Source organism: Pyrgilauda ruficollis, unplaced genomic scaffold, assembly GCF_017590135.1.
Source record: "Pyrgilauda ruficollis isolate IOZ18807 unplaced genomic scaffold, ASM1759013v1 scaffold59, whole genome shotgun sequence".
Lineage (NCBI taxonomy): Eukaryota > Metazoa > Chordata > Aves > Passeriformes > Passeridae > Pyrgilauda > Pyrgilauda ruficollis.
The window spans coordinates 3277116-3290258 of record NW_024527599.1 but is presented as its reverse complement, the minus strand read 5'-3'; the positions used below and the strand labels follow the sequence as shown (position 1 = coordinate 3290258).

Here is a 13143-nt window from a genome sequence, read left to right as displayed (position 1 = left end):
TTTTTTTCCTGTTGTTAAAGTATTAAATCGTCATGAAGCCTTTGGAAGTAGTTGACCTCTCAGAAAAAAAAGAAATTTCAGTTTTACCCAAGACTTCATGAAGATGTCTCTATATCTTGGCAATTAGAGCAGAAGTAAAAACTGTGCCCAGAACTTTAAAATATGCAGGTGCTGCTAATATATATAGATTAAAAAGAAACTTTTCTTGTATACAGTTTTCAACCTATCAATCTTAATTTTAGGCTGTGGCTACTAGTAGGTGCTTTTTCACTAATCAAAATGATTGTAACAAAATATCATTATTGATTTTAAAGTTACTGGGTTCATAAAAGTTCTGACATTTCACAATATATCAAAAGTGAATTGAAGCTTTTAAGACTCACAATTTTGAAACACAAAAGAAACTGGGAGGTAGACAGATGTTTTGAGGATAAACTGATTATTTTTTTGTCTAAGGCAGTATGCCATTATCTGTTTAGAGCAGTGTAAAGGCTGCTGATCAATCCTATTTCAATTCCAGAGCGTTCGCTGCTCGTGCTTACGGAAGACTTTCAATGCACTTTTAGTCTTTGTCAATCTGACCTTCTCTTCCCCATCTCCTCTCCTCTCTTTAGCAACACAGCCAACTGGAAGTGCTTCAATAATTTCTGCCCATTAGTGTAGACAGGAATGTTCTGTTCTTAGACAGTAATAAAATACTATAAAATAGTAGGTATTGGAGTTGGAGATATGTGCTCTTTTGGTGCATATTTTGCAAAGAATGGTAAAAAGACAGACAACATGACCCCAACAATTGCCAGCATGTACCCCCATCCAATCTGGCAGTCTCCTGCATAGTAGATGTCTGAGTTCTCACAGAATCTCTTCACAGTAGCAGAGTTGAAACCAAAAGGGTAAACCAAAAGCCCAGAAGCCATTATGAACACTAGAGAGGAGAAAAAAAAAATCACACCAGTTATTATCAAGCATTAATTCCTTAGGAAAAAAGTAATCCTTATTTTAGAAAGGCAAATATATATAATATTAAAATCAATGGGAAAAGGCATAGCTTATAAAACCCCCTTGTGACTGGCAGATTATCCTCCTTTTCATAATTACCTCTTGTAGACAGCAGTGGTGTGACAAGGCAGCAAGTTGGGATTTTTTTCATGAGAACTCTTGCCATTAAATAACTTCAGAAACGCTGTGATCCAAATTATGTAGCCATGTAAAAAGTAAGGTGGTTCAGATATAATGGAATCCAGAGGAGAAGAATTCCTAAGTTGGCAGATTCCAAACCAGCTTCACTTTCTTCTCAACAGCATTTTTGTGCTTGAGACAAACAATTACTTTGTTCTGCCAAATAGAAACTTTCAATGAAAGAGTTCAAATACAATTTTTTAGATTCTGCTGATGAGGTTCTGATAATGTGAGACTCATTAGTACCGACTCAAATTGTTTAAAACATCCTGCATTTGAACAACTGATGAAAAACAACACCATCTTCATCTATCTTCTTTTTATTTATTTATTTTATGTCTCTTGACATGGGAAAGCCAGGCTTGCCTCCTGCAATAACCCTGCATTATCCATTGGCTTTTAATAGAACTTCACAGATTTTAGTCTTTAAAGAATCCATGTCATACTCAAATATCACTATATGCAGGTAATTGAATCAACAGCAGAACCACTTTTCCAACTTTGAAAATAAGACTGCCCAAGGTATAACTCATAAGTAAGATAAAGATACATGAAAATGCCCCAGGAACAGCTCTTGGAACCTGATTCTGCCCAGCTGGAAGTGGAGAGGGGCTGAGCCAGGCTGGTGAGAGGGGTTACACCTCCTTTTGTTTGAGAGAGCACTGAGAAAACCATGTTTTCTTCTCTATCCCTTCTGCTAATCAATTACCACTGTATTTCAAATCTCTATTTTAAAAGGCTTTATTTTATGTACTAAAAAAAATACCATGCAGCAGTTCCTTTTCCTCTCTTCCCCTTTTTCCAGGACAGTGTTCTGTTCAGGATTCAGGGTAGTGATTCAAGAAGCAACCAGAATTAACAGTTATGTTTGAGCTGATAGATAATTCATAACCAGCAAACATCTAATGAAACATTAGGAGTATAAAACAAACACTGTGTGCTATTCTCTGTGTTTGTGATTACCTTTCAGGTAGGACGTGCATATTATTCCAATTATAATATTGGAGAGGCTTAATCTTAAAAGTATCCACTAAAAAAGAGCAATCACTCATTAATCTTTTTAATTAAAAACCACTTTAATTAGCTGAGGGCTAGATGAAGTCCAAAAGTTTAACACACAGCCTGTCAAGTCCCTGAATAATTTGAATTAAACCTTTCCTTCTAGTCCAAATGGAACTGCTGAGTTAATCCCTTGTAGAAAACAGTAAGGTGAAGAATATGGAAATTAAAAGGAGAGAAAGTGGAGCAGCAGCAAAGTCTGCTTCCCTCTGGGTATCTCACATCTGGGTACAAAGAGAAGCTGCCTGCCAAGAGGTGGAACTTTCTGAACACCAAATGTTTCACCTGCTCCAGCAGCCACCCTCCTTCCTTTAAACCTCAGGAAGAATTTTGCAGTGGTTGCTGTGGCCTTTTCCTCTTTCCACCTCCCCCACAAGGTGGGTGAAAGGTGCTGCTGCTGCAAGAGCCAGTAAGGGAAAAGTCCTTTCCCAGCACAGGCAGCATCCTGAGCCAGGCTCACAATTCCTGATCCTCCAGCAGCTGCCCCTGCTGGGAGTGCCCAGGGCAGGGGGAGCTCCTGGAGCTGAGATTTCAGCAGCTGTGTCCCTGCTTTTGGGGCTGACAGGCTGCAGCCATGCTGAACCTGAATACAAAGAAGTTGTATTATGCAGATCTCCCTAACTGCTCATGTGTGACACCCATAAAAACAACATAAAATGAAAATACAGTAAAAATGAGGCTAAACCAGACAAGGACAAGGAGTGATAGTTTTAAATTAAAACAGGGTGGACTCAGAGTAGATAGAAGGAAGAAATCTTTCGTGATGAGTGTGGTAAAACACCAGCACAGGCTGCCCAGAGAGGTGGTGGATGTCCCATCCCTGGAAGCATCCAAGCTCAGGTTGGACAGGGCTCTGAGCTATCTTGTCTAGTTGAAGACATCCCTGTTTGCTCCAGGAGAACCTCTGCAGGTCACTTCCAACCCAAACTATTCCACGATTCTGTCATCTTGTTCAGTAAAGGTCACTGAGCTTTCCCAAAAGAGCTGAGGGGCCAGCACAGCCTGAGAGCCACATGCCACTCTTGCACACCCAGGAAAATTCCAGAACACCTCCTCTGGTGGCAGAAACACGGGAAATAACTCAAAAAAGGGGATATTTTTCCTACTGCTGTTTACAAGAGGGTTAAACCACTAACTAAACCCTGTTAATCCCTGGACCTGTGCAGCTGTAGGTTCCCAGCTGGGATGTGGAGCAGGGGCTGCCCAGGAGCCTGTGGTGCACAGGGGGTGCCCAGCACAGCCCCCCTGCAACCCAGGCTGCTCCACTGCACCAGGAACCTTGAAATAGCCCCGGGGTGCAAAACCTTCTGTGAAATGCTGGGAAAGTGAGCCAGTTTTACAGGAAACAGCCACTGCTCTAAGCAAGAAACAGGTCTAAAATTAAAATTTCAGTTTGTTCATCTTTTCAAAGCCAAAATAGCATCTCATTCGATGAAAAAAAAAAAAAAAAGCAGAATTGGAAACAATCCTTTCAGTGATAAAATCCTTTCCTAACTGTTAAATTTCACTGTTTTTCTGACACTGTCTCAACCCCTTGCTCTGTTTCACATATCTGTTCCATATATGTTTTCTTTTTGATTGGGTTACACAGAATTGTTTTGAAGGCTGTGTTTTACAGTGTTTTGATTACCACTTGGTGCTGATGTTGCGTGGTGTGATTTAATGGAAGCAGCTTTATTTTTTTTTTCCAAGGCTAGAAATAATCTGTCACAGCTGAACGTATATGTTCACATATCAAACGGGCTAAAAAGTTACCCATGGTTTCATATCCTCAGGCATGTCATAGAATGACCTCATTATTCTCATTTAGGTGCCCTCTTTCTTACAAAGGCTCCAAATATTGAATAGCCCCGTTATTACCCGCAGAAGCCGAGCTTTCAGGCGTGGTGCTAATGACTGCTTAATGGTGCTGTCTGTCAGCAGCACAGCGAGCTGGGACAGCACACAAAGGAACAGTGGGGCTCCATTTAGGCTCCTCGTGTAACACTCACGCCTCTGCACGGCTTTCCAACAACAAACATCACTTTCAAAGGTGTCAGAACACAGCAGCGAGTGCATCTCACCGTTCTGCGTGCTGTAATCCTGCTGTCACACAAGGTGATGAGGCCACACAACATATTGGGGTCTGTTCTTCAACATGAAACCTCTGGGGTGTGAGAGGACTTGCTGGAAAAATGCATACTTGAGTTCTTTTTTAACGTGGGTTGATAATTTGATTCATCTCCCATCAGCTATGAATGGTTAAATGGTTACACTGGTTAAAAAGTGCTTTCTTTTTTTTGTTTTGTTTTGTTTATCATGTGCCACATAGGTGTTTGTTATTGCTGGGTTCTCCCCACCTGAGCCCTCTGCAGTAACTCACAGCCACTGCTGATGGCAGCCCAGCGACAAGGCCAAGCACATTGCTTCCACAGTAAGTCATGTTTTATTTCTACTTTCCAATCCCAAACAGTTACAGTCTCATCCTCTTTGCTTCCCTGGTGTCCTACAGCCAGATGGTAAATGGCACTTACTCCTCTGAAGGGTTTGCTAGCCAAGGCCTGGTTTTATTTTTAAATGTAGGTTTTTGAATGGTTGCTTTCTAAATAACTTTAATAGGAATAAAGTATTATTTGAAAGGAGGACATTTCTCTTTAGGGAAAACAGGGCTTTTTGTAGGAAAAAATTGTAAATTGTTGGTGAAAATACTGAATCAATGACACGTCAGAAAAACAGCAGTTTCTGCTAATTTAAAATTAGTAATATATAACTGTTTGTCATTGCAATGTTTTATTCATTTCATTAAGCCCCTGTACAACTGTTTAATTATTTAAATTTCTCACACCATTTTCAAGTTGATTTTAAACCAAAGCAAAGCAGTGCAGTTCTCTGGAGTTTGTGCAGAGGGCACCAATGTACAACACTCTCAGGTACCATAAGAAAAAAAGGCTGTTTCCCTTCCACTTCTTTTGGCAAGACTGATGGAGTTTCCAACATCTGAAACACAATAATTGAATAATTTTCTGTATTGTGAAGCAGGAATGTTTAAACTGGCCTAAGCTGATGTTTATCTTCCATACTAATGTTGAAAACGATGGAAATCCAAAGATGGCTCACAAACATAAATAACAAAAAAAAACCCCTATTTTTTTATTGTGTTTGTTAATATGTTTAGGTGATGTGTAGTAGTGAAATATGCTGTGTGCATGAATTCTCTTCCTGAAATTACCTGCTGTAAGAAGATTAGTTTGTCTCAGAAATTTAATTTGCTTACTTTAGGAGTGTATTATATTCCTGATACTTGTGACAATGATGGATTAATTGCAAGCTTGTGGGACATATCAGATAATCATTGGAATGAGGGTTGAATCATAGGCAAGCATGGCTATTATTCCAACCCTATTACAGATTGTCACAGTCTTATGTCTTCTTGGAAGATCTTTATTGACAGAGCTTAATCTACCAAAGCAATTTTCACTCATCTCATCAAGAAGTTTCCTCTTACATATAATCCATTACCCCTCTTATTAAACCTGGCAGTTCTTCTTAAGCACAATCAGTTGACTTGGAATAACACATTTCCTCTCAGGTTCATACATTTTATTCACCTAATAATTTTATTAGCTGCTCTCCAGCTCTTCATTACTTGCATGATCTTAAATGAGAAAGCAGGTGCTGATCCAAAGCCACAGACAGCTTAACACCAAGCAGAAATACAGGTAACAGGGAAAACCTGGCAGCCAAACACAGCCAGACTTCTTCCAAAAAATCACCTCTTGTCCTACTGCCCTGCACTCAGTCCTTCCCAGCACTTTTCCCAAGCAAATATTTTTGTAGCATGCCTGAAGGGCTTCAACATTTGGGGTATTTTGGATAAATTCTCTTGTACAAGAAGGAGGTATCTGTCTTTCTCTTCTATATCTATCCCTTGAAGACAGTGCTAAGTAAGATTCAAGGTTTTTGTCAGTAATAGCTGCACATCAGTGTAAAAATAGAAACAAGATGGAATTCTGGGCTTATGTGAAAAGTAGTGATTTCCTTTTGACTACTTCAGGAAAGGAGGAATGACTCAGAGTAATTTGGGGAGAGCTGAAATATATCTAAAATCAGCAGGCATAGTTTTAAATGCCTATTACATATAAATAAAACAAACAGGAAAGTGACCTCTCAAAGATAAAATAAACCAGACTAGAATCCTACTGCTATAACAGCTGAACTTTGGAGGGTGAGGCAAACAGGAACACTGTTAAATGCCATTCTGCTCTGCTGAACTCATGGCAGGTGCATGTCAGGTACCTGGAGTTCAAACTCTTGGAAGCAGCCCTAGCAATTATTCCCTCCAAGGAAACCAAAAGGAAGAGCAGGAAGAAGGGATAATAATGCCCATATACTTGGTATAAAGATGTAGCTGCCTTTCTTTGTAACTGAATAAAGAGCTGGAACTCCTAATAATGGCCCAGCCACTTCTAACATATCACACTTTAGCTCTTCTTTGTAAAGAATTATTCCAGTGGCGTCATTTCAGTCAAAAATGTTGTGATTTGAGGAGCTTCTATCAGTGCTGGACTGGTGCCAAAGGAGTAGATGATAGCAGTTCCTTTTCTGGCTTTTCTAAATGGTGCAACTCACAAGTTAGCACTTAGCAGCTGTAATATAAATGTAGTTATAACAAGAGCTGTGTAGCTTGTCAAACCCCTTTGTAGCTAACAAAGGGAATGGGTTCGTTTGTACAATGTCTCCAAACTCTGTGTTTAAGGAAATGCTGAGTCTGTGACTCCAGCTCACAAGCTAAGGAGCTGCATCAGATATAGTAGCTTGTATTTTTATGTATGTACATACATGCAAAATTATGGGGAAATATGTGTATATCAAAAGCTGGGCAATGCTTTCCATTTCAGTTTATGTGGATTTAGCTGAGGTAAGGGAGGAACATGTTATCTTAAATAAAGCTAGCACTGAAATAAAGGTGTCCATGCACCTTTTTTACACAAATATTTTTAGTGCCACTAAAATACCCCACTCAGGTTCTGTTGGCACAACTCCCTCGTTCTACAAATAGCCTGTTTCAGAAATGTCTAACAATTGTAAGAACAGCTGAATCTATCTTACTTATTAACTGGAGGGAGTGGAATCTGACTATCCAGACTTTGGAAAAGAAATTCTCTGAAGCCATCACAGAGGTAATTGGGCTTGGTAATTACTGCATTAGCTGCAAGTTTATTAAGGGCCACAAAAGGAAATGCCATCCTGGTGACCTTTGAGGCTGCATTTCACAGCATGTTTTCTACATGAGAACAAATGATGAAACTTGACTATTTCTGCCAAGTGAGTGGTAGCTATGGTGAAGATTTATAGCTGTAATCTGGTAATCTATGGAGCTAATCATACAGTTACAGAGCTGCGTGTCATTGACTCAAAAAGCCTGAAATGATCTAGCACTGTGTGGACTATGGTGAAGGAGTGCATTTTGTCATCTGCAAGGTTAGGAGAAATACAGCCTCTTTAGCAGACTGTAAAAGAGAGACAAGAGCTAATGTTTCTCAAAATAGCAGCGTGTTACATGAAATTTTACAAGAGTCAGAGAGCTAAGAAATGGGGACTGTCAGATTGGAAACCATTATGATTTTCCTCTTTTGTACTGCTTCAATAATTACATAGATTTTCTATTTATTTTTTTTTTGGAAATTATTTAAGTCGTGCTCACTTCATCTCTCTCAGAGCAGCAAACACAGAAACAGACTAATAATGTAATATTGACATATTTAAGTGTTGGATTCTTTAGCTGAGAGCAGCATGTTCAGAATGTATCATGCCTGCAATGTGCCTGTGTTCCCTTATCTTTGTGTCACATTTTATTCAACAGTCAAGAAGTGCTAATAAAAAGTGCATATTTCAGTTGTTCTATTTTAGGTAAACATAACATGGTTCACATTTTCTAAGCAATGCACATTTCTACAAATAGAAATCAGGGTGGCAAACGCTTTGCTTCTCTTCTTAATTAACCTATCCTTGCCAAAACTGCTATGTTCTTCAGCATGAGCAAGGAATGAAACTGATGACTGAAAATTTAAATTAATGCTTTTTCTTATGATCTTTTGGCTGAGAACAAGAGCAGCTTCCACCTACCATCTGATGCATTCCCTAGCAAAAGAAGCAGTGTCAGCCTGGGTCCACGTGCAGCTGCAGGGAGTGAGGGAACAGACACATTTGCATTGTCTTTGCATTGGAGCCAGCTCACCTGGGAAGGGGACATGCTGCCCAGCCTGCAGCAGGTCTTGGCTCCTGCTCTGCCTGTCAAATCCAAGTTCTTAAATAGCTATTTAGAGCAGGGGCTGAGGTCCAAAAGACAGGCAGTGATGTGTAGATCACCTGAAATGTCATGATTCCACATGACACGTTTGCTCTCTTCTCCTCCCCACCTGCTCAGCCCACAGGTCTGTTTTAAATCAATCTTTTCACCTCTCCCAAGACTCACAATTTAAGCAGAGCAGACACTGACGAAAACAGATTTATAATGAAGCTGGTGGCCATTAAATATCAGCCTTCCACCAGAGGTGACCTTATTGTAAAGTGTTGTACAGTGAATTTATTTTGACTTTGCCCATTCTCTACCTCATCTTGCACACTGGCAGCCAAGGCAGTGGTGGTGGGAGGTCTGAGAATAATGCCCACGTCTCTCTTCATTACAGCTGCACTTCACATCCCAGCAGCCTCCAAGCCTCAGGGATATCACATTCATTACCTCTTTCAGAGACATGTATTTTACATATATGGCTGAAAGGTGATTAGAATCCCTGACACAACAGTGTTTTATCTGGAATGCAACCATGAAAAATACATGCCTAAAACAAAAAAGACATTCTACATCCTTCTCCTAATTGATTTAAGCTACAAAGACCAGCTTCAGTTTTCCCAGGGCACAGGAACTACCAGGAAGACACAAATTGCATGTTTTCAAATCTCCTCATAAAAACTGCTTGACAGGGGGTTGAAAGCAGACTTTTCTGTTTCTCAGATGTCCTAGTCCTGTGAATGTCATCAGTCAGCAGAAGCCCACGTGCCACCACCTGATCATAAAGAACAGTTCTGTAACAACCCTCATTTCATGCTGCTGATTCCAGCCCACCATAAATCAGCCACACCACTGTAATGTTGGAAATAATTGTCTGCTCCAGAGCTCCTCTCTCCCAGCCCAGGTGCCACACAGCTGTAGCCACATGCAGCCCTGTCCTGCTGGAGTGGGTTAGAGCAGCACCTCCAGCAGTGATGCTCCCTGAGTTCTTGGAAAATCTTTAATGCTGCACACTGGAACAGTGCAGTGGTTTTAAAAACATTATAAATGGAGTCAGCTCTGCCTTGAACCAGATGCTCTCTGCAGATGGAAAATGGGATAGCAACTGCTACTTCACTGAAAGCTACCTGGAAATGCAGCAGGTGATCCCAGCACTGATCCTCAGGTGCACAAGGCACTCTCATCCTTTCTCTCCCACCCTCTTTCTAATATCCAGCTTTAATATCCAACCCTGAGCAGGGTTTGCTGTCACTGATGGCTGTTTGTGCAAATGAATCAGCACAGCACATCTGATGTTTTGACTTCAGCCTTGTGTGACCCCTGTGTTCCTTAGCCAGGTCTTACACAGCAACTTTGAATAATGTCCTCTTAAAACCTGTGGTCAAAAATGTCCTGGGCTGGTTGTGCTGATCCAGCCACCCTCAGTTAACAGCAGACAGATCAGCCTTAGAGAACCCCAGCCACGTCTCACACAGGAGCTTAATTCAGTGCGAAGCTGCTAGAAGAAAGTAGTAAAACAAAAAAAATATAGTTGTGTTCTGATGCAGAGCTACCTAGATTAGAAAAATCATGTTGAAATCCAGAGTAGTGATAGAAATGCCCCAAATTACCAGCTAAATGAAAGTGTTTTGGGATATCTGATCCTTCTTATCAGGTTGGCCCAGCTGCACAATTTCCCATCTCCAATTATACCAAAAGGCCCACACTTCCTCCTTCATTAGTGCTTTTGAAGGATTTAATGAGTTACTTCATCAGGTTAATAAATCCCCTCAATAATTTTATTACACTTTGATACAGTTATTCAAGAGGTGCAGCTAACAAATGATCATCATTTATATTTCTTGACAAAATAACTTAGTTAATACATTTGGCCCATGAAATCCAGAATTCATAAATAAACTATGAGGAAAATTGAATGTCTGTGTGGAGGAGGGGTTTTTTCCTATTTCTGGTTAAGGTTCCATTGGAAATCCTCTGTCTCTTGTGCAATAACTTCAGGCTAAGGAGAACTGCAGGAGGGTGGTGCCTTTTGGCAATGTCCTGCTTCCCACTGAGTGCTTAGGGGGAGCCCAGCTGCTGCAGCACGTGTGCCACTGGACATAACCCACATTAATTTGCTCCAGCACTCCCTCAGGTTTAAAATCCAGCTTCATAAAGGCTGTTCCATTCCTTGAGGCTAAGCTCTTTAGCTGATTTTGACCAGGTGCAGTGACACTGTCAGAAATAAGCATTCTATTCTGGAAATTATTTTAAAACTGAATTGAATTGGTTGCCATGCCATTTTTTTTTTTTCCTGTGGCATTATAGTAAATGACATCATCAACAAAATAACCTTAGGGGCAAGGGTGTTTTCAGAATCCTAACCTCTGAATGGCCAGCAGTATTACAGCTTCCTATTACCAGATTAATAATATTTATGGTAGGTAGACTGCAAGAATGGGATCATACTATTTATTTACTTACTGTTGAAAGCCACCTCTGGCAAGAACAAATTTCCCATTAATCACCACCTTATCTCTGTAAGAAAGAGTTACTCTCAAGGACATCTGTATTATTCCCATTGTTTTATTAATACAAGAATAGCTCTGCTGTGGATTTTTTGACATTGAACTTTATTTATTTTCTAATTTTCTTTTTAAAGGCGTGCTGAAATGCTTAAATAAACATTGAACTTCTTAATAAATGAAGTACTTAAGACTGCAACTGTAGCGATAAGATCCAAATATTTCGCTGAATATATTTTTATAAAGAAACAGCAAATCACTATTTTTTCCTTTTTTTTTTTTTTTTTTTTTTTTTTTTTTTTTTTTAATCAAGTGAAACTCCAGTTATGAATTTTGAGTTTCTTCTGGGACTGCAAATGACCTTGTTAAGTTGTGAGAGTGCCAGAAAAATGGTGCCCTCCAGTCCAGGGTGTCAGAGAAGTGAAGCCAATTTCTAAGCTCAGGTCTTTTAAAAAAAAAAGCATATTTCTCTCTCCTTTCACATAGGCTTTAGTCAGCATTTGAAACGTTACCTATTGGGCTGCAGGATGATTTGTTTTTCTGATTTTTCAAGAGCAATACATCATATATTTTCAACTTTAAAAAAGAAATTAGTGTAGATCCAGCAGAGGACAATATCAGCAAAATTCTCTTTCATGTGAGAAAAGCATTAGTAGAAAACCTTCCATGAGCTTTGTGCAGTACCAGAATGGTTGTGCCAGTAGAAGGTGTAGCAATTAATTTGCTGTTTAATTAGGTGTCCAGTACAGAACAATGGTGAGACACCTGTGTGGGTGGGAGGAGACCCAGACTGTCAGGTGGACACAGCCACTCCTGCCTCCCAAACTCAGGCACTGCTCCCACAGCAATTGCTCTGCAGCCTGTCAGATGTGGTTGAGGCAGTAATTTGTTTGCAGAGTGAAAGGTGTGCTTGCAAACAGAGCAAAGGGCTCTGTCCCCTGTCCTGCTGCTCAGTCCAAACCGTGGGGTGTGAGGATGCTCTGGGAGGAGTGCCAGCCCTGCAGCTGGGTTTGTGTGGCTCCAGCAGCCAGCCCTGCTCAGCTGTGCCCTGCTGAGAGCTGGGACCCCCCTTGCCACGGGCTGAGGCTGCCAACCCCACACCCAGCAGTGAGAAACACCCCTGTGACAGGGGCTTCCTTCAGCACTGCCAAAAAACCCCACAGCATCTACATCTTCCTGCATTTAAATGTTTGAGTTAATAACATGTGTGGGGCAGCATGGGAAAAAGAACTTAAATACATCATTTGTCATCTCAGGATACTGAATTACACCATTACTGAAAGGGATACAGAGAAATGTGTCCAATAAACAGAGCATAGTTTGCACAATTTGCTTTGCATTTCCCCACATCCTGCAACAAGAACAGGGCAGTCAGGCTCCTTAATGATCATAATGTATGTACAGAAAGAGCAGCTCCCTCAGGGCTCCTGATTAATCAGGAAAATGCTCATTTGTTCTGGCAGAAGTGATGTGCATCTAGGCAGGGCAAATGATGAACCCTAAGTGCACACATCAGCCATCAAGGCCCAAAAGTTTCCATTCACTGAACTCATTTTCCCTCTAAGAAATAACACTCCGTGTCTCAGCACTTGTTCTTGTCCCAGTTCCATTAGGGTTTGGTCTGACAAAGGCAGAAGGAGGCCCCACATCCATTTCAGGGACTCTGAATGCATTGAGCTCCCAAATGAAGACATTTCTGCTGCTTGCTCAGTTACCCTGTTCAGGGGAGAACACAAGGCCTCAGCTGCTCTATCTGATCACTCTGCAAGATACTTGGGAACAAGTTGGAAGATTTAAAACATTTTTCACCAGCTGATCTAAATCCCTGCCTGTTTTTTAGTCCCCAAGAAGCTGCCCACTGATTGCAATCCTTCCTCCACTCCATCACAGCCATATTAATTCAGTGGTTTGGCACAGCTGTTGCCATCTAGAAGTTTGCAGTGTGGCATTTGAAATCTTTATTTCAGATTTTATTTTCTATTCTGAGTTGGAAGTTTGCTAGTAATGAGGTGAATCCTCTGTGCCTGACACGTATTTCCCTTGGTGATCATTTTTAAATTAGCCACAGAAAGGACAAACTAAAAGCAGATGTGTCATATTTTTCCTCTGTGTGTTTGGAAGCTCACTCAT

At 40.6% G+C, this 13143-nt stretch overlaps 1 protein-coding gene across 1 annotated transcript in view; it reads right to left on the bottom strand.

Annotated features, from left to right (window-relative positions):
- Positions 1–8: 8 nt before the first annotated feature.
- The window catches only part of TMEM211 (transmembrane protein 211), a 57226-nt gene continuing 44091 nt past the window's right edge, over positions 9–13143 (bottom strand). Inside the window, exon 4 of the mRNA XM_041482730.1 lies at positions 9–925. Within this exon, the coding sequence (XP_041338664.1) occupies positions 699–925 (227 nt within the window). The 3' untranslated portion in view covers positions 9–698. The remainder of the gene's footprint in view (positions 926–13143) is intronic.